The sequence below is a fragment of the Pristiophorus japonicus genome, chromosome 1, assembly GCF_044704955.1.
Source record: "Pristiophorus japonicus isolate sPriJap1 chromosome 1, sPriJap1.hap1, whole genome shotgun sequence".
Lineage (NCBI taxonomy): Eukaryota > Metazoa > Chordata > Chondrichthyes > Pristiophoridae > Pristiophorus > Pristiophorus japonicus.
In genome coordinates this window covers 533,391,269-533,412,963 of record NC_091977.1, presented here as the reverse complement: position 1 = coordinate 533,412,963, position 21,695 = coordinate 533,391,269, and the positions used below count along the sequence as shown (strand labels likewise).

General features: G+C 44.9%; 1 protein-coding gene across 2 annotated transcripts in view; it reads left to right on the top strand.

Annotated features, from left to right (window-relative positions):
- Positions 1-18,955, top strand: part of mtdha (metadherin a) — a 120,077-nt gene extending 101,122 nt beyond the window's left edge. For both annotated transcript variants that reach the window (XM_070896686.1, XM_070896679.1), the window contains 3 exons: positions 1,465-1,587; positions 5,856-6,009; positions 17,002-18,955. In XM_070896686.1, the coding sequence (XP_070752787.1) occupies positions 1,465-1,587; positions 5,856-6,009; positions 17,002-17,072 (348 nt within the window). In that variant the 3' untranslated portion in view covers positions 17,073-18,955. The remainder of the gene's footprint in view (positions 1-1,464; positions 1,588-5,855; positions 6,010-17,001) is intronic.
- Positions 18,956-21,695: the final 2,740 nt, after the last annotated feature.

Genomic DNA, 21,695 nt, shown 5'->3' with positions numbered 1-21,695 from the left:
CATCCCTAGAAAGCAAGAACGGTTTGCATTTCTATATTGCCTTTCACCACCTCAGGGCATCCCAAAGTGCTTTACAGCCAGTGAAATACTTTTTTGAAGTGTAGTCACAGTTGTAATGTAGGTAACACGACAGCTAGTTTGCACACAGCAAACTCCGGCCAGAAAATCTGTTTGTGGTGGTAGTGGAGGGATAAATATTAACCAGGACACCGGGGATAACTCCCCTGCTACTCTTCAAAATAGTGGCCATGGGATCTTTTACGTCCACCTGAGAGCAGATGGGGTCTCGGTTTAACATCTCATCAGAAAGACGGCACCTCCGACAGTGCAGCACTCCCTCAGCACTGCACTGGAAGTGTCGGCCTCGATTTTGGGGGGAGGGGGGCCTCAAGTCCATAGAGTGGGCCTTGAACCCATAACCACCTGATTCAGAGGCGAGTGTGCTACCCATCATCATCATAGGCAGTCCTTCGGAGTCTAGGATGACTTGCCCACTGAGCCATAGCTTGCATGGGAGGGGGCAAGATAAATGAGGGTTTGGTGGGAAAGAAAGGGAGTGAGTTTCACCTTTTTTTAAAGGGACAATCCTCAGTTACGTGCAGGGACTAGAATGCCAAAATACTTCCCCTGAAATTCGTCCGAAAGAAGTCTCTTACCTGAAACATTTCTACGAAAGTACCAGGTGGTCCCGGAGGAGCGTGGGATTCCGGTGGGGAGGTCTTCTCTTCCCGCGCTGCGAAGCGCACTCCCGTCCTTCGGGTTCCCACGCAGACGGTGCATCACGTGTGACTGTTCAGCTAATCAGGTACAGTATTCCACAGCTTTCTCATTAATAGCAATGGGAGCTCTGTATCTACCAGAAAAGCTAAACATATTAAACACCATAATTAAAAAATACACCTCACATAATTAACATTCATTGAAATTAAAGTTAATAAATGTCTTAGGAAAAAAAAATTCCGATTTAAAAAAATTTTTAATTATGGTTTAAAATAAACTTACCGCAGTGGGCAGGGTTTTTAAACAATAAAATGTGTTTTTTAAATTTTCTTATGTTTTATAAAACTTGCGCCTATAACAGTAGGTTATGTGCCTGCTTTTATCAGGCGCAAGAGTATGAGGGCATTTGCTGGGCATGATATGGGTAAATCCCGCAGTCCTTCCCTTGCAAATGTCCTGGCTCACTATACGGAGGATCCGTCGAGCTCCAGCGTGACTGATCGGAAAAGCCGGTTTTCAGCTCATGCGCATTGTCCACTGAAAACCGGCTTTTGCGATGCCTTCCCGGGTCTGTAGAAACTTCGTACACACCCCGTACGGACCTGGGGAGTCCCGGATTTCCAGGCCAATAATTAAGCAATTTTCTGTTTCGCTAACTTTTATTCCCTTCAGACAATTTTTGAAAATTAAGCCGTTCTCGCCTCTGTTTCTAAATGTTTGAAATGTTTTCTGAATTTATGAAAGGAGGTGGAGGAGCAAGACAAGGAGCCCATTAGTGGAGACCAGGAGCAGCTTGTTGTACCAGCGCAGCCTGAAAAGGAGACTGCTCCAGCCGTTGAAACCATATGCACTAGTGAACCAGCTGAGGTAAGAATTCACATCGCAGAGTGTGTGCCTGTTTTTAATAAATGGTGGACTTGAAAGTTGGATTTCATGTGATGCGATTCCAGAGACACAGGATTTAAATTGATGTGACCGAGACTGAGCTTCTCTTCCAAGATCAAAATTTAGCGCCTCCTTTTGCTGTGTCTCGCCGTCCACCTTCAGTTAACGACAGCAAATCCCAAACTCTGCTCTCTCTCGCTCTTTCCTGTCCCGCAGATGGAGTATAATGTTGGAAAGTGTGAGGTCATGCACTTTGGCAGAAAAAAATCAAAGAGCAAGTTATTATTTAAATGGAGAAAGATTGCAAAGTGCTGCCGTACAGTGGGACCTGGGGGTACTTGTGCATGAAACACAAAAGGTTAGTATGCAGGTACAGCAAGTGATCAGGAAGGCCAATGGAATCGTGGCCTTTATTGCAAAGGGGATGGAGTATAAAAGCAGGAAAGTCTTGCTACAGTTATACAGGGTATTAGTGAGGCCACACCTGGAATACTGCGTGCAGTTTTGGTTTCCATATTTACGAAAGGATATACTTGCTTTGGAGGCAGTTCAGAGAAGGTTCACTAGGTTGATTCCGGAGATGAGGGGGTTGACTTATGAGGAAAGGTTGAGTAGATTGGGCCTCTACTCATTGGAATTCAGAAGAATGAGAGGTGATCTTATCGAAACGTATAAGATTATGAGGGGGCTTGACAAGGTGGATGCAGAGAGGATGTTTCCACTGATAGGGGAGACTAGAACTAGGGGGCATGATCTTAGAATAATGGGCCGAGCATTTAAAACAGAGATGAGGAAGAATTTCTTCTCTGAGGTTGTAAATCTGTGGAATTCGCTACCTCGGAGAGCTGTGGAAGCTAGGACATTGAATAAATTTAAGACAGAAATAGACAGTTTCTTAAACAATAAGAGACTAAGGGGTTATGGGGAGCGGGCAGGGAAGTGGACCTGAGTCCATGATCGGATCAGCCATGATCGTATTAAATGGCGGAACAGGCGTGCGGGGCCATATAGCCTCCTACTCCTATTTCTTCTATTCTTGTATCTTGCGTATCACCCCTGCCCTTGCTGAACTACATCTGTTTTAGTCCCGGTCCATCAATGCCTCATTTAAAATTCATGTGCAAGTCCCTCCATGGCTTTGTGCCTTTTAATCTCTGTAACCAACTGCAATGATGTAATCTACCACCCACTCCCACTCCATTTCTCTGACTCTGACAAGGTGTCAGTTGTGGCTCAGTGGGTAGCACTCTCACCACTGAGTCAGAAGATTGTGGGTTCAAGTCCCACTCCAGGGACTTCAGCACAAAAACCTAGGCTGACACTCCCAGTGCAGTGCTGAGGGAGTGCTGCAATGTCGGAGGTGCCGTCTTTCGGATGAGACGTTGAACCGAGACCCTGTCTGCTCTCTCGGGTGGATGTAAAAGATCCCATTTTGAAGATGAGGGGAGTTATCCCTGGTGTCCTAGCCAATATTTATCCCTCAATCAGCATAACAAAAAAACTGATTATCTGGGTCATTATCACATTGTTGTTTGTGGGAGCTTACTGCGTGCAAATTGACTCCCGCGATTCCCACATTACAACAGTGACTACACTTCAAAAAGTACTTCATTGGCAGTAAAGCGCTTTGAGACATCCGTTGGCCGTGAAAGGCGCTATATAAATGCAGGTCTTTCTTTTCTTTCTCTGGCCTTTAGTGCATTCTCACCTCTCCCTCCTCTTCACATTGTCTCCAGCACTTGAATTTCTCCCTTTCATCTTGGCGAGATATGTATGCAGTGTGACCACAGCACGATACAATTTGGTCCCAGGTTCTTCTTGACTAGACAGTTCAACATCAATGTGCCATTGTTGACTGCCTTGCATTGGTTGGATACATGGAGCACTGAGTTTACAAAGACGCGCACAGCTCTGTTTCTGTTTCATTCTCGGCTGTTTCAACAACAATCACGGAATGTGCGTGTTCCTTCTTGCTGTGTGCCGCTCGTTACTGCAGAGATTAACTCTTTCCGCTGGTTGGGAAGGGAGCCTCGGTCTTGGGGTACATAGCATGAAAAGTCCAGCCAGAACTTTCAGCAGTGAAGTTAGGAAAGACTTCTACACGCAAAGGGTGATTGACGTTTGGCACTCCTCTCCGCAAATGACAGTTGATGCTGGATCAGTCTGGGATTGTTAGATTTTTGTTACAAAGCTAGGTGGGAAAGTACGATGTGAGGAAGACACAGACTGCAAAGAGATATAGACCGGGTTACTTGAATGGGCAATAAGGTGGCATATGGAGTTTAATGTGGGGAAATGTGAGGTTATTTACTTTGGTAGAAAGAATAGAAAAACCGAATATTTTTTTAAATGGTGAGAAACTATTAGCAGTTGGTGTTCGGAAAGATTTATGGTGTCCTTGTGCACGAATCACAGAACGGTAATATGCAGGTACAGTAAGCAATTAGGAAAGCGAATGGTATGTTGGCCTTTGTTGCAAGGGGGTTGGAGTACAAGAGTAAGGAAATCTTGCTGCATTTGTTCTGGGATTTGGTGAGACCACTCCTGGAGTGGTGTGCACAGTTATGGTTTCCGTACCCAAGGAAGGATATACTTGCCTTTAGAGGGGGTGCAGCAAAGGTTCACTAGATTGATTCCTGGGATGAGGGGGATGACCGATGAAGAGCGATCGAGTAGAATGGACCTATATCCGGAGTTTAGAAGAGTAAGTGGTGATCTCATTGAAACACAAGATTGAGAGGCTGTTTCCCCTGGCTACAACTAGGGGATATAGAGAGAGAGAGCTGAGTTTGACTGGGTACTGTTTTTTTCGGCGCCCAGTGAATTTTTTGGCGCTGAAGCCCAGTTGAAAGATTCCCCCAATGTCGGGGCGCCGGCGTCTACTACCAACGGCGGAATTTCTGCCGCTGGTGTACCTGTAAAAGAAAGTTGCGCGCCATTTCTGTACGTAAGGCAAACTTTCCCCACCCAACGAAATTTTTAAAACCGACCCTCGGAAAAACCCTTACCTGCAGTTCGAGAAATCCCCGGCCAAAAGGACTCCCAATCTCTTCTAAATAACCATTTAGGGAATTTAAAAGGCAAACAATAACTAGGCAAGTATAAAAAAAAATAAATGTAAACTTACCATTAATGCTGCTCCTGCGATGATAAATGTCATCTTGCAGTGAAAGAAACGATCTTTACCTTTTTCCTGCGAACTTCTCACTCCCCCCAAAAAAAATCTTCCACAAAGTGCAGGGAAACCTTTTACAATTACCAGGATTAGAAAAAGTAGCAGACAAATCTAAGTCGTCTTTAACCAGCCAATGCAGCCTTCACCCGATTCTCCAGGGCGTCGACTGCAGCCACTGCTAGCCCAGGGCCAAAGGTCCTGCACCCACGCTCATGCGTAGTTCTGTTTATAAAAATAAAAAAAAATTTTGCACATGCGCATTTAGTTGCCCGTTTGTTGTTGGAGCGCGTGCGCTGTGTGGTACCGCCCAGCGAGACCAGCTCGGGTAGAGCTGGCGCCAGAAGGTTCACATGGTGGAAGAAAACTTCCGGTTTTTATTTTCAGCGCTGAGGGGGCCAAATAAAAATGGGCGTCCAGGTAAGTGAGCGCCATTATTTTTTATTTGGGAAACCTGGGGCCCCATATAGTCTCAGCATAAGGGGGTCAGCCATTTGAGATGAGGAGAAATTTCGTCGAGAACTCTGCGTTCCTCCAACGTTGGCCTCCTGTACATCCTCCACTCTATTCATCCGTCGTTGGTAGCAATGCCTTCAGCTGTCTAGGCTCTGTAATTCTCTCCCTAAACCTCTCCTCCTCCTTAAAACCTATCTTTTTGACTAAGCTTTCTTCCCCCCCCCCCCCCATCTTTTCTGGGACTCCACATCTTTAAGCCTCTGTGACGCGCCATGGGATGTTTTTTGACGTTAAATTTGATGAGCAATGGAAGTTGTTAAAAGAGAAAGATGTGTTAATGTTTCAGGTGGGATCCTTCATCCGTCCATGTATGTCGAGCATTTCCTGCTTTTTGTTTCCAGAATTGTGTGTGCTTTTTTAAAATTGCCTTCATATTTAAGGTAGAGATAGACAGATTTTTGAGCGATATGGGAATAAAGGGTTATAGAGAGCGGACAGGGAAGTGGAGCTGAGTCCGTGATCTTACTGAATGGCGGAGCAGGCACAAGGTGCCAAATGGCCTACTCCTGCTCCTAGTTCTTATTTCTTATGAAACCTTTTTTAATTTGTCACTTCCTTGCAGATTGAAGAGGAACAGACAGTAGTTGTCGCCGAAGAACCAGCTGTAATTGTGGAAAGCTCTTCCCAGGATATCCCTTCCCAAGTGCCAGACACACTATCGGAGTCGGAACCATCCACCTCTGCCACTAAACAGAACAGTCTGCCTCCTTCACAAGGTCAGTGTTCGAAATCTCTCTAAGTGTGGCCAGGGTTCTATGTATATATGTGACGCAGATCAGACAATAAAAAAATAATAATTCATGTGATGAGGCGTCGCCGGCAAGGCCAGCCATTTCTTGCCCATCCCTAACTGCCCTCGAGAAGGTGCTGGTGAGCCGTCTTGTACAACTGAGCGACTTGCTGGGCCATTTCAGAGGGCAGTTAAGAGCCAGCAACATTACTGTGTGTCTAGAATCACACAGTCCAGACAACCTCAGCAGACAGCCGGGGAACTGGTGATTGCCTCTTTCCAGCAGGCTGAGCGGCCCCCAGCCTGCGAGAACCATCGGAGCAGGCCGGGGATTGGAATGAGCAGCGTGGCGGCGTTACTACTCCAGGGAGCAGCACGTGCTGGAGCAGGAGAGCAACGGCAGCCAAGAGGGATGTTACCAAGATCCAGGTCGGTGATTGGAGCGTGGGCAGGTACAGCAGGAGCGGCGCGAGATTGTAGAGGGACGTGATCGGGGCCCAGGAGAGTCGAGAGTTCGGGGCCCAGAAGAGCCGAGGGCCCACACGGGCCAGCCCACACTGCGATATGTGTGCGCACTAGGTCCGTGCAGCAGAGCAGGTCTCCAGTCATCCTGGTCCTGGTTAACCCTTGCCACTGGCCCAAGACCTCGCTCTGTCAAGCCCGTGTGGTGGCTGGTGTGCAATGGCCACCACACATTTTTTTTTTAAATTCACACACCGGCATCTTCCACCCTTCAAGATTTAGTTCGGGATCTGGAATTTTAGGTCCTTCATTGAAACACCTGTGAACTTTTTGACATGAAAGCACGTCATCCTCGATTCGAGGGACTGCCTATGATGATGATGGGCCAGACCGGGTAAGGGTGGTAGATTTCCTTCGCCAAGGACATTAGTGAACCAGATGGGTTTTTACAACAATCCAGTAGTTTTATGGTCGCTGTTAGTGATACTGGCGCTTTATTCCAGATTTATTTAATTAACTGAATTTAAATTCCCAGCTGCCATGGTGATTTGACCACGTGTCTGGATCTTTACTCCAGGCTTCTGGATCAGCCATGAACTCTTTGAATGGCGGTGCAGGCTCGAAGGGCCGAATGGCCTACTCCTGCACCTATTTTCTATGTTTCTATTACAAGTCCAGTCATGTATGTTACCGTAAATGTGTGTATGTGTGATGTAATGAAGATCTGACAAGTTTTAAGGTACATTAAGCTACAACTTACAAAGTCTCTCTTTAGCATGGAGAAATTAGGGCGAAATGTACTGGCAAAGTCTAGTTTGTACCCACCGAGGAATTCTAATCGCCCACCTGATACACCAGCAGACCATAGTGCGGGAAGGTGGAGTTGAGGCAGATCAGCCATGATACTGAATGGTGGAACAGTCTCGAGTGGCCTACTTCTCCTATTTCCCATGTAACAACAGAATAAGCCCAGAACACCATCTCCTGTGAATGTTAGAATTTAAATGGAGAAAAATTGCAAAGTGCTGCAGTACAGCAGGACCTGGGGGTCCTGGTGCATGAAACACAAAAGGTTAGTATGCAGGTACAGCAAGTGATCAGGAAGGCTAATGGAATCTCTTGGCCTTTATTGCGAAGGGAATGGAGTATAAAGCAGGGAGGTCTTGCTACAGTTATACAAGGTATTGGTGAGGTCACACCTGGAATACTGCGTGCAGTTTTGGTTTCCATATTTACGAAAGGATATACTTGCTCTGGAGGCAGTTCAGAGAAGGTTGATTCCAGAGATGAGGGGGTTGACAACATGAAGATGGGTTGGGCCTCTACTCATTGGAATTCAGAAGAGTGAGAGGTGATCTTATTGAAATGTATAAGATTATGAGAGGCCTTGACAAGGTGGATGCAGAGAGGATTAATCGGGGAGACTAGAACTAGGGGGCATGATCTGAGAATACAAGAGTTGAGGAGAAATTTCTTAAGGTTGTAAATCTGTGGAATTCGCTGCCTCAGAGCTGTGGAAGCTGGGACATTGAATAAATTTAAGACAGAAATAGACAGTTTCTTAACCGATAAGGGGTTTTGGGGAGTGGGCAGGGAAGTGAACCCAAGTCCATGATCGGATCAGCCATGATCGTATAAATGGCAGAGCAGGCTCGAGGGGCCGTATGGCCTACGGTTCCTATTTCTTATGAATGCTTCATAAATGTGATGAGACTCCACATTTGATCTCCCAAACCTGTGACCTCTACCTCATAAAAGGACAAGGGCAGTAGGGCATGGAAACACCATCACCTGCAAGTTCCCCTCCCAAGTCGCATGCCATCCTGACTTGTGAATATATCGGCCTTTCCTTCATCGTCGCTGGGTCACAATCCTGGAACTCCCTTCCTAACAGCACTCTGGGAGCACCTTCACCACACGGCCTGCAGCAGTTCAAGGCGGCGGCTCACCACCACCTTCTCGAGGGGCGATTAGGGATAGGCAATAAATGCCATTCTTGCCAGCGACGCCCACATCCCAGGAACAAATTTTTCTTTTTTTTTAAATCGAGGCGGAAAGGAAATACTGAGTCATCAGGTGCCTAGTACTCAGTGTTGAGACTACTGCTGTTTCTGGTTTATCTAAATGTCCTAATTCAGAAACTTGATCCCAGTAGCTCAATGGGCCGAATGGCCGCCTTCCGTGCTGTAACCATTCTATGATTCTATGAAGTGATCAAATTTGCAGCTGATTCTAGACTAGGATGCCTGTGGAATAGAGGTAGCTTAGAAATTGCAGAATAATCTGGATAAAACGTGCAAGTGAGCAGGATGATGACAGATGAAGCTTAATTCAGACAAGTCAAAATACTTTACCAAGAAAGATTAAAAATAAGTGAACATGTACTCCATGAATAGTATTGAAATAGCTAAAGATGAAGTCCGTAGAGTCCTAGGAACAGGGGAGTGTTCTCTGGTGTCCTGGCCAATATTTATCCCTCAATCAACATCGCAAACAGATTATCTGGTCGTCATCACTTTGCTGGTTGTGGGAGCTTGCTGTGCACAAATTGGCTGCCGCGTTTCCCACATTACAACAGTGACTGCACTTCTAAAATTACTTCATTGGCTGTCGTCATCATCATCATCATTATAGGCAGTCCCTCGGAATTGAGGAAGACTTGCTTCCACTCTTAACATGAGTCCTTAGGTGGCTGAACAGTCCAATACGAGAACCACAGTCCCTGTCACAGGTGGGACAGATAGTCGTTGAGGGAAAGGGAGGGTGGGACAGGTTTGCCGCACTTTCTTTCCGCTGCCTGAGCTTGATTTTTGCATGCTCTCGGCGATGCAAACTCTAGGTACTCAGCGCCCTCCTGGATGCACTTCCTCCACTTAGGGCGGTCTTTGACCAGGGACTCCCAGGTGTCGGTGGGGATGTTGCATTTTATCAGGGAGGCTTTGAGGGTGTCCTTGTAACGTTTCCTCTGTCCACCTTTGGCTCGCTTGCCGTGAAGGAGTTCCGAGTAGAGCGCTTGCTTTGGGAATCTCGTGTCTGGCGTGGCATTCATTGGCTGTAAAGCACTTTGGGACGACGTGGGGTCGTGAAAGGCGCTATATAAATGGAAAGAAACTAGTTTAACTTTAAAGGCACAGATTGTGCAGTTTTATGAGCAGCACATTTCGGAATTTCGGAAAAGCAGTTTGAGATGCTTCAGTAATATCTTTTAATTGAGCTAGAATGTCTTTAACAGTCCCGAGGCTGATTCTAACCTTCCAAAGATCACTCCTCGTACAACACAATCTATTAAAATGCTATTGTAGCCAGAGAGAATTTAAGTGGCTTCAAGTGCCGTGCCAAGAAATCATGAAACACGCTCACTCTGCACAGCCGGGCTGGAATCGGCTTGAGGGAGGGGAAGGACAGAGCAGAGAATTATCAAGCAGACAGTCGACGTTTGCCAGGCACGGGCATGGCAGAATCATATTTCGGACGTGTATAACAATAGTTCTAAGCCCCCATTCATGACCATGCCAGATGCACCCTGAAAGGGCTCGGGGAGGTTCATTGAACACAAAACGCTGGAGTTTAAAAGAATGCGAGGTGATCGCGTTGAAATGTGTAAAGTTCTTGGAGGGCTTGACAGGGTAGATGCTGAGTGGCGGTTTCCCCCGGGCTGGAGAGTCAAGAACATAGAACATAAGAATTAGGAACAGGAGTAGGCCATCTAGCCCCTCGAGCCTGCTCCGCCATTCAATAAGATCATGGCTGATCTGGCCGTGGACTCAGCTCCACTTACCCGCCCGCTCCCCGTAACCCTTAATTCCCTTATTGATTAAAAATCTATCTATCTGTGATTTGAATACATTCAATGAGCTAGCCTCAATTGCTTCCTTGGGCAGAGAATTCCACAGATTCACAACCCTCTGGGAGAAGAAATTCCTTCTCAACTCGGTTTTAAATTGGCTCCCCCGTATTTTGAGGCTGTGCCCCCTAGTTCTAGTCTCCCCGACCAGTGGAAACAACCTCTCTGCCTCGATCTTGTCTATCCCTTTCATTATTTTAAATGTTTCTATAAGATCACCCCTCATCCTTCTGAACTCCCAACGAGTAAAGACCCAGTCTATCATCATAAGGTAACCCCCTCATCTCCGGAATCAGCCTAGTGAATCGTCTCTGTACCCCCTCCAAAGCTAGTATATCCTTCCTTAAGTAAGGTGACCAAAACTGCACGCAGTACTCCAGGTGCGGCCTCACCAATACCCTATACAGTTGCAGAAGGACATCCCTGCTTTTGTACTCCATCCCTCTCGCAATGAAGGCCAACATTCCATTCGTCTTCCTGATTACCTGTTGCATCTGCAAACTAACTTTTTGGGATTCATGCATAAGGACCCCCAGGTCTCTACACCGCCTAATGTTGTAATTTCTCCCCATTTAAATAATATTCCCTTTTACTGTTTTTTTTTTTTTCCCAAGGTGGGTGACCTCACACTTTCCGACATTGTATTCCATCTGCCAATCCTTAGCCCATTCGCTTAACCTATCTAAATCTCTTTGCAGCCTCTCTGTGTCCTCTACACAACCTGCTTTCCCACTAATCTTTGTGTCATCTGCAAATTTTGTTACACTACACTCTGTCCCCTCTTCCAGGTCATCTATGTATATTGTAAACAGTTGTGGTCCCAGCACCAATCCCTGTGGCACACCACTAACCACCGATTTCCAATCTGAAAATTACCCATTTATCCTGACTCTCTCCTTTCTGTTAGCCAGCCAATTCTCTATCCATGCTAATACATTTCCTCTGACTCCGCGTACCTTTATCTTCTGCAGTAACCTTTTGTGTGGCACCTTATCGAATGCCTTTTGAAAATCTAAATACACCACATCCATCAGTGCACCTCTATCCACCATGCTCGTTATATCCTCAAAGAATTCCAGTAAATTAGTTAAACATGATTTCCCCTTCATGAATCCATGCTGCGTCTCCTTGATTGCACTATTCCTATCTAGATGTCCCGCTATTTCTTCCTTAATAGTTTCAAGCATTTTCCCCACTACAGATGTTAAACTAACCGGCCTATAGTTACCTGCCTTTTGTCTGCCCCCTTTTTTAAACAGAGGCGTTACATTAGCTGCTTTCCAATCCGCTGGTACCTCCCCAGAGTCCAGAGAATTTTGGTAGATTCTAACGAATGCATCTGCTATAACTTCCGCCATCTCTTTTAATACCCTGGGATGTATTTCATCAGGACCAGGGGACTTGTCTACCTTGAGTCCCATTAGCCTGTCCAGCACTACCCCCCTAGTGATAGTGATTATCTCAAGGTCCTCCCTTCCCACATTCCTGTGACCAGCAATTTCTGGCATGGTTTCTGTGTCTTCCATTGTGAAGACCGAAGCAAAAATAATTGTTTAAGGTGTGAGCCATTTCCACATTTCCCATTATTAAATCCCCCTTCTCATCTTCTAAGGGACCAACATTTACTTTAGTCACTCTTTTCCGTTTTATATATCTGTAAAAGCTTTTACTATCCATTTTTATGTTTTGCGAAAGTTTACCTTCGTAATCTATCTTTCCTTTCTTTATTGCTTTCTTAGTCATTCTTTGCTGTCGTTTAAAATTTTCCCAATCTTCTAGTTTCCCACTAACCTTGGCCACCTTATACGCATTGGTTTTTAATTTGATACTCTCCTTTATTTCCTTGGTTATCCATGGCTGGTTATCCCTTCTTACCACCCTTCTTTTTCACTGGAATATATTTTTTTTGAGCACAATGAAAGAGCTCCTTAAAAGTCCTCCACTCTTCCTCAATTGTGCCACCATTTAGTCTGTGTTTCCAGTCTACTTTAGCCAACTCTGCCCTCATCCCACTGTAGTCCCCTTTGTTTAAGCATAGTACGCTCGTTTGAGACACTACTTCCTCATCCTCAATCTGTATTACAAATTCAACCATACTGTGATCACTCATTCCGAGAGGATCTTTTACTGGGAGATCGTTTATTATTCCTGTCTCATTACACAGGACCAGATCTAAGATCGCTTGCTCCCTTGTAGGTTCTGTAACATACTGTTCTAAGAAACAATCCCGTATGCATTCTATGAATTCCTCCTCAAGGCTACCCCGTGCGATTTGATTTGACCAATCAATATGTAGGTTAAAATCCCCCATGATTACTGCCGTTCCTTTTTCACATGCCTCCATTATTCCCTTGATTATTGCCCGCCCCACCGTGAAGTTATTATTTGGGGGCCTATAAACTATGCCCACCAGTGACTTTTTCCCCTTACTATCTCTAATCTCCACCCACAATGATTCAACATTTTGTTCATTGGAGCCAATATCGTCTCTCACAACTGCCCTGATATCTTCTTTTGTTAACAGAGCTACCTCACCTCCTTTCCCTTCTTGTCTGTCTTTCCGAATTGTCAGATACCCCTGTATGTTTACTTCCCAGTCTTGGCCACCCTGCAACCACGTTTCTGTAATGGCCACCAAATCATACCCATTTGTAATGATTTGTGCCGTCAACTCATTTACTTTATTTCGAATGCTGCTTGCGTTTAGGTAGAGTATTTTAATACTAGTTTTTAAACTATGATTTTTAGTTTTGACCCCTCCTGCCGCCCTTTATATTCATACATATTGTCCCTTCCTATCACCTTGTGGTTTACACTTACCCCAGTGCTACTCTGCTCCAGGGGACACAGTCTCAGGATAAGGAATCGGCCATTTAGAACTGAGGTGAGGAGAAATTTCTTCACTCATTGGGTTGTGAATCTTTGGAACTCTCTACCCCAGAGAGCTGCGGATGCCCAGCCGTTGAGTATATTCAAAGATTTGGGGGAATGAAGGGAATCGAGGGATCGGGCGGGAAAGTGGAGTTGAGGTTGAAGATCAGCCATGATCTCATTGAATGGCGGAGCAGGTTCGAGGGGCCGAATGGCCTTCTGCTCCTATTTCTTATGTACTTGTAAACATGTGGGCCCGGTCACGTGTCTATAATGTGACCACCTATGTAAACAAGAAGAAAATAATTTTGAAGCGGATTACAAAAGGGACAATTCCTGTTAGCGGCAGAAGCAGTGCGTCATGTAAAGAACAACACTTCAATGAATAAAAAGCTCAGTGCAATAACTTTAAAATCATGATTGCTTGTATGTTCATATAGCTTTAAAAATCATTTGATTCTGTAAATATCTTTCATGTTTGTTTCATCAGTCAATGCAGAATGAAGCAGTAGTGCTCTGCAAGGTTCCTGTTGAGCCACGTAGAGCTGTGCAGGTCCCACACAGTCCGGCTTTTCAATAGAAATAACTGCGCATGCGCAGATATTTGAATGGAAGGTTTGTGCACCAAAAATACGTGTATTTATATAGTGCCTTTGACATAAGAAATAGGAGCAGGAGTAGGCCATACGGCCCCTTGTGTGGCCTACTCCTGCTCCTATTTCTCATGGCTGATCTGATCATGGACTCGGGTCCACTTCCCTACCCGCTCCCCATAATCCCTTACCTCCATCGTTTAAGAAACTGTCTATTTCTGTCTTCAATTTATTCAATGACCCAGCTTCCACAGCTCTCTGAGGCAGTGAATTCCACAGATTCACAACCCTCAGAAGAAATTTCTCCATCTGTTTTAAATGGGCAGCCCCTTATTCTGAGGTCATGCCCCCTAGTTCTAGTCTCCTCCATCAGTGGAAACATCCTCTCTGCATCCACCTTGTCAAGCCCCCTCATAATCTTATATATGTTTCTATGAGATCACCTCTCATTCTTCTAAACTCAAATGAGTAGAGGCCCAACTTACTCGACCTTTCCTCATAAGTCAACCCCCTCATGCCTGGAATCAACCTCGTGAACCTTCTCTGAACTGCCTCCAAAGCAAGTATATCTTCAATAAATATGGGAACCAAAACTGCACGCAGTATTCCAGGTGTAACCTCACCAATATCTTATACAGCTGTAGCAAGACTTCCCTGCTTTTATATTCCATCCCCCTTGCAATAAAGGCCTACCATTGACCGTCCCGATGACTTGCTGTACCTGCATACTATCCTTTTGTGTTTCATGCACAAGTACACCCCCCAGGTCTCGCTGTACTGCAGCACTTTGCAATCTTTCTCCATTTAAGCAATAACTTGCTCTTTGATGTAGTAGTGATATGTCCCAAGGCGCTTCACATGAATATTACGAGATAGCGATTTGACACCGAGCCGCATAAGTAGCGCAGGTGACGAGGTATGTTTTAAGCAGCGTCTTGAAGGAGGAAAGAGGTGTGGAGAAGTTTGTGGAGAAGTTTCGGCAGAGAGTTCGAGCTTGGGGCCCAGGCAACAGGAGGCACGGCCACCAATGATTGAGTGATTATCGGGGATACTCAAGAGGGCAGAATTAGAGGAGTGCAGACATCTGGGGTTGGAGATTAGAGATAGGGAGAAGCGAGGCCATGGAGGAATTTGAGAATTTTGAAATCGAGGTGTTGCTTAACCAGGAGCCAGTGTAGGTCAGCGAGCACAGGGTGATGGGTGACCAGGACTTGGTGCGAGTTAGGACATGGGCAGCCAAGTTTTGGATCATCTCTAGTTTACATTGGGTCGAATGTGGGAGACCGGTCAGGAGTGCGTTGTAATAGTCAAGTCTAGAGGTAACAAAGGCATGGGTGAGGGTTTCAACAGCAGATGAGCTGAAGCAAGGGCAGAGACGGGCGATGTTACGAAGGTGGAAATGGGCAGTCTGTTCTGTGGATATGTTGGTTGAAAGCTCATTTCAGGGTCAAATATGACACCAACATTGCCAACAGTCTGGTTCAGCCTCAGACAGGTACTAGGGAGGGATGTAGTCAGTGGCTAGGGAACAGAGTTTGTGGTGGGGACCAAAGACAGTGGCTTAATTCTTCCCAATATTCAATTGGAGAAAATTTCTGCTCATCCAGAACTGCATGTCAGACAAGCAGTCTGACAATTTAGAGACTGGCGGGGTCGGGAGAAGTGGTCGTAAAAGGGAACATTGCTGCTCTGTTAACATGGCTTCTGGTTAAATATTCAAAAGATGATTAATGTGGAGTTGCTGCTTTTCCTACTGCAGTGCTTTCTATTTATGGAGATCATACTTTTACTCAATGATGTACATCAAAAAAAAAAGCTAGTATCAGTAATGGTGACCATGAAATTACCGGATTGTCGTAAAAACCCCACTAATGTCCTTTTTAGAGAAGGAAATCTGCCGTCCTTACCCGGTCTGGCCTGAACGTGACTCCAGACTCACAGCAGTGTGGTTGACTCTTAACTGCCCTCTGAAATGGCCCAGCGAGCCACTCAGTTGTACCAAAACCCGCTACGACAAAGTCACTGAGTTGAAACACCGCACGGACTGCAGCGGTTCAAGAAGACGGCTCACCACCACCTTCTCTAGGGCAATTAAGGATGGGCAATAAAAGACGGCCTTGCCAGCAAGGCCCGCCTCCCACGAACGAATACATTTCTCACAGTATGGTGACCAATACAGTCCGCTGTCCCAATATCTTAAGAAAGGTTGAGCAGGTTGGGCCTATACTCATTGGCATTTAGAAGAGAGAGATGATCTTATTGAAACATGTAAGATTCTGAGGGGGGCTTGTCACGGGTAGATGCTGAGAGGATGTTTCCCTCATGGGGGAATCTAGAGGGCATAGTTTCAGAATAAGGGGTTGCCCGTTTAAAACAGAAGTGTGGAGGAATTTCTTAGGGTCATGAATCTTTGGAATTCTCTAAGAGGTAATCTTATCGAAACGTTTAAGATTGAGGGGGCTTGACAAGGTGGATGCAGAGAGGATGTTTCCACTGATAGTGGAGACTAGAACTAGGGGGCATGATCTTGGAATAAGGAGCTGCCCATTTAAAACTGAGGTGAGGAGAAATTTTTTCTCTGAGGGTCGTAAATCTGTGGAATTCGCTTCCTCAGAGAGCTGTGGCAGCCGGGACATTGAATAAGTTTAAGACAGAGATAGACAGTTTCTTAAACGATAAGAGATTAAGGAATTATGGAGAGCAGGCAGGGAAGTGGACCTGAGTCCATGATCGGATCAGCCATGATCCTATTAAATGGCGGAGCAGGCTCGAGGGGCTGTATGGCCGCCTACTCTTATTTCTTATGTTCTTATTGAAACATGTAAGATTCTGCGGGGGCTTGACAGGGGTAGATGCTGAGAGGATGTTTCTCCTTGTGGGGCAAGCTAGATCTCGGGGGCATAGTTTCAGAATAAGGGGTCGGCCATTTAAAACACACATGAGGAATTTTTTCTGAGGCTTGTGCATCTTTGGAATTCTCTGCTCCAGAGAGCTGTGGAGGCTGGGTCATTGAATATATTTCAGGCGGCGATAGACAGATTTTTGAGCGATAAGGGAGTAAAGGGTTATGTGGAACGGGCAGGGAAGTGGAGCTGAGTCCATGATCAGATCAGCCATGATCTCATTGAATGGTGGAGCAGGCTCGAGGGGCCAAATGGCCGACTCCTGCTCCTATTTCTTGTGTAATACTGTATTTTCTTTGTTTCAGCGAAAGGTGAAGAGAGCTGGGAGTCACCGAAACAGATCAAGAAGAAGAAGCGAGCAAGAAGGGAAACATGAGTTTTTTTGTATTCAGTGGTCAGTTGTTATGCAAAATGATCTTGAAGAAAAAAAATCTGTTTATGCAATAATTTGTGAAAATGTACAGAATTTTATAGAAGAAAATTTGACTGTAATTTTTATTAAAACCTATTGCGATGCGCATGAGCAACTTGATTTGGTACAATGTAACAAACTTCAAGTTAAACACACTGATGCTGTCTACAGCCACTTTAATGCTGGGTCTAAGTTTGTTGACACTAGGAAACGTGTGATTTTTTTTTCATCTTTTCTTTAATTTTTTTTAAGGGTTTAGGAAAAAGATCTGTGCAGAACCAAATCATATATTATGACCATTAGCTCCACACTAGAAACTTACAACTAAAAGTCGATTTTTAAATTCAGAAACTGGGCCACAGGAAGATTAATTTGCAGCGAGATTTTTCTTTTCGATTTCTGCCCTCCGCCCTTCCCCAAAACTTGGGTTTAATTTCAACGGCATTAAGGCTGCAGTTGTTTCTGGGAGGGGCGGGAGAGACTGCATTGCTTTGGGAAACCACAGTTAAATGTAGATCACCCGCTGTTGAAATGGTATAGGGTGGAGCACAAAGCAGAAGGATAAAGGGAAGAAGACACTTAGATAGCTTTAATATTTGTGGACAGAATTTCAATTTATATCAGGAATGACATTTTACTGCCTTAACCTGTAGTGTGTAGAGAGAAATGTGTTTAGATAACATAAAGGGAAATTACAGTTTTCTAAGAATCATTAAATGCTGATTCATAACAGTGGGAGGGAGGGTGAGGGAGAAGTTACCAGTTGCAAATGGTGGGATGGTGTTTAGCGTCAATTAACATTGGACAGGCACTGCAAGATATCCAGCTGTTTAGACAGATATTTTCTTTAAAAAAAAAACAACCGCAATATCAAGATGTCATCCTGCTAAAGATTAATGTGGGATAGTCTAACCTGCAATTTGGTTCTGTCAAAAGTTTCCCCCCCCCCCCCCCCCCCAGCCCTGCCCCCAAAGGGCACCCACGTGGGTGTCGACACTGTTTAATCGTTCAATAGTCAGTCACTCGACTTCGGTAAACAGCATAAATCAAACGATCGTTAGCAGCAGACTGGACGGTTGGTTAGAGGGCCCCCGTTACTAGTGCTTGCAAACAGTTGGGAAAGCCAGCGCGAGAGGGGGAGTGGAAATTAAATTGGCTTAGAACAAATAGAAATACTTGAAATAAAAGTTTTTTTTAAAGAGAGGGGGGGGAAAAAAGTGGTCTGAGTTTAAAGCACAGATATTAGAGAAAAATCCCAAATATTAAAAGTTAAATAGTCTGGTTCGAACCCTGCAGGTAAAATTCCAGTTTTGACTTTGCAGTGTTGGCATCTGAGTATTGTTATGGAGATCACTTGTGCATGCATTGCCATGTGCATTGTTTAATAACTTCACCAAATGTACATTCTCTCTGAGGACCATGGTATTTTACACCACCTACTTGAGTTAACCTAATCATCGTAAGCCATGATTATTGTTTTTTTTGAATCGGTGTAAGATGTTCGTGCTGCAAGTGAAAGAAAATGGAGCACAAGTTTAAAACAAGCTGAGACTGAAGGTCCTTGTCCTCTAATCTACTGTCCATTGACTGTTACTTAGTTTGTGGCAACCAGATTCCTACGGTTTTGCAAAGTTTAAATAATGAGTGTCATTATGTTCCCAGTAACCTGCCTTAATTGGTTATGACGTGGTATTTGTTGTGCTTTCGTAATTACCTTGATTACTAAAGTTAAACAAATGTATTTATACCTGTTCCAGAAACATAGCAAGTATGTTTACATGTTCTAAAGTTTGTTAAAATGCAATGAATTTCTAAGTTGATTTGTTCAAATAAATTTAGCAAATTAATATGTATGCATTGTATATTTTTTTTATCCAAAAATTTCTGCGGCGTCGCGTACAGGTAGTAGAGGCCCATTTGGATTTTTCAGGTCACGCAGGGTTCAGAGGGTGGGGAGGAAGGAAGGAAATGAGGTTGGAGGCAACTTGGCTGTGAGGGAGGAGGAGAGGTGTTAAAATTAGGGGGAGGGAGAGGGGGAAGGAAGAAAAAGTGGAAGGGGAGAGGAGGGTCTTAAGAGAAGTAGTGGCAGGGATAGTGGATGCATTGGTTGGTTGTAATTTACTAAAATTCCATGGATCCTGGTGAGTTCCCAGCAAATTGGGAAAACTGCAAATATAACACCCCTATTTAAAAAAAGGAGGCAGACAAAAAGCAGGAAACTATAGACCAGTTAGCCTAACATCTGTGGTTGGGAAAATGTTGGAGTCCATTAATCAAGAAGTAGTAGCAGGACATTTGGAAAAGCAAAATTCGGTCAGGCAGAGTCAGCATAGATTTATGAAGGGGAAGTCATGTTTGACAAATTTGCTGGAGTTCTTTGAGAATGCAACAAACAGGGTGGATAAAGGGGAACCAGTGGATGTGGTGTATTTGAATTTCCAGAAAGCATTTGACAAGATGCCACATAAAAGGTTATTGCACAAGATAAAAGTTCACGGGGTTGGGGGTATATTAGCATGGATAGAGGATTGGCTAACTAACAGAAAGCAGAGAGTCAGGATAAATGGTTCATTCTCTGGTTGGGGTGCCGCAGGATCAGTGCTGGGACCCCAACTATTTACAATCTATATTAACGACTTGGAAGAAGGGACTGAGTGTAACTTGGCCAAGTTTGCTGACGATACAAAGATGGGAGGAAAAGCAATGAGTGAGGAGGACACAAAAAATCTGCAAAAGGACATAGACAGGCTAAGTGAGTGGGCAAACATTTGGCAGATGGAGTATAATGTTGGAAAGTGTGAGGTCATGCACTTTGGCAGGAAAAAGCAAAGAGCAAGTTATAATTTAAATGGAGAAAGATTGCGAAGTGCAGCGGGACTACATACTATCCTTTTGTGTTCTGCGTGAAACACGAAAGGTTAGTATGCAAGTACAGCAAGTGATCAGGAAGGCCAATGGTATCTTGGCCTTTATTGCAGAGGATGGAGTATAAATGCAGGGAAATCTTACGACAGCTATATAAGGTATTGATGAGGCCACACCTGGAATACTGTGTGCAGTTTTGGTTTCCATATTTATGAAAGGATATACTTGCTTTGGAGGCAGTTCACAGAAGGTTCACTCGGTTGATTCCGGGGATGAGGGGGTTGACTTATGAGGAAAGGTTGAGTAGGTTGGGCCTCTACTCATTGGAATTCAGAAGAATGAGGTGATATCAAAACGTATAAGATTATGAGGGGGCTTGACATATTAGATGCAGAGAGGATGTTTCCACTGATAGGGGAGACTAGAACTAGAGGGCACGATCTTAGAATAAGGGGCCGCCCATTTAAAACTGAGACGAGAAATTTCTTCTGAGGGTTGTAAATTTGTGGAATTCGCTGCCTCAGAGAGCTGTGGAAGCTGGGACATTGAATAAATTTAAGACAGAAATAGACAGTTTCTTAAATGATAAGGGGCTATGGGGAGCGGGCAGGGAAGTGGAGCTGAGTCCATGATCAGATCAGTCATGATTGTATTAAATGGCGGAGCAGGCTCGAGGGGCCGTATGGCCTACTCTTGCTCCTATTTCTTATGTTCTTATGTAAAAAGTGGAAGAGGGAAGAAAAAGTGGGAGAGGGGGAAGGAAAAGTGGAAGTGGGGAGGGAGAGCGAACTGAGGAAATGGAATTCAGTGCATTTGGGGGGGGGGGGCTTGGTGGCATAGAACAGCCGGCCATTGAGGGGGATGAGGAATACAGTCAGTCGTGGGAATACTGTGGAGGGGGAAATGTGGGGAGGGGCTACTGTTTATAAAAAAAAAAGGAATTGAAGTGGGGTAGGAGTAATCTGGAGAGACAACTGAACGAGGTGGGAGGGGGAGCCGGAGGGATTGGCAGCCAGTGCATGGGTTGAGATGGGAAATGTAACCGCAAGGGGTGGAGTTTGAAATCTTGTTAATGTGGTTGGGGGGGGGTGGGGGGGGGAGAGAACGTAGAATAATGTTCATTCAGCGAGAAATGGGCCAAATTTTAGCTCTGCAGATTTGCAGGGTGATAACGTGCCCAATGGCAAGGTGCGATGTTTTTATAACTATCCAAGAACCCTATTCTGGTTACTTTTGATAGCGGCTTTGGGGGCGATTCTCAGCTTTTTCTCCTGCACTATATGAACATTTTGGGAGTGTGGCATTTTTCAGTCCAGCTGTTGAAAGGGCGAGGACCGAGTTTCCAAGTTGGTTGGGGCATGGGTCACAATCGTTCCTGCAAGGTGCATGTGGCTCTCTCAAGCTAACCAAGCTGCTTCGGGCAAAAGGGAAATGTGTTTGTACCGAAGCAGACAGCAGGGGAAGGTGAGTTATACATTTTTCATGAGCGGGGAGGGCGGTATCATACATCGAGAGACTTAAGTGCCTCAACTTAACTTGTAAAAAAAAAAAACTGAGTGAGATGGGGAGGTTGTGGTGACGCTTCAAATAGGGAGAAAAATACCACAATGGCTGGATTATGTAATTGTATAAAATGCTTCCCTTGCAAATTGCTGGATGCTTTACACCAGCGTGTCTAAGCTCTTTGTCTTCACTGTTACACCAGTGCGCACCATGGAGTCT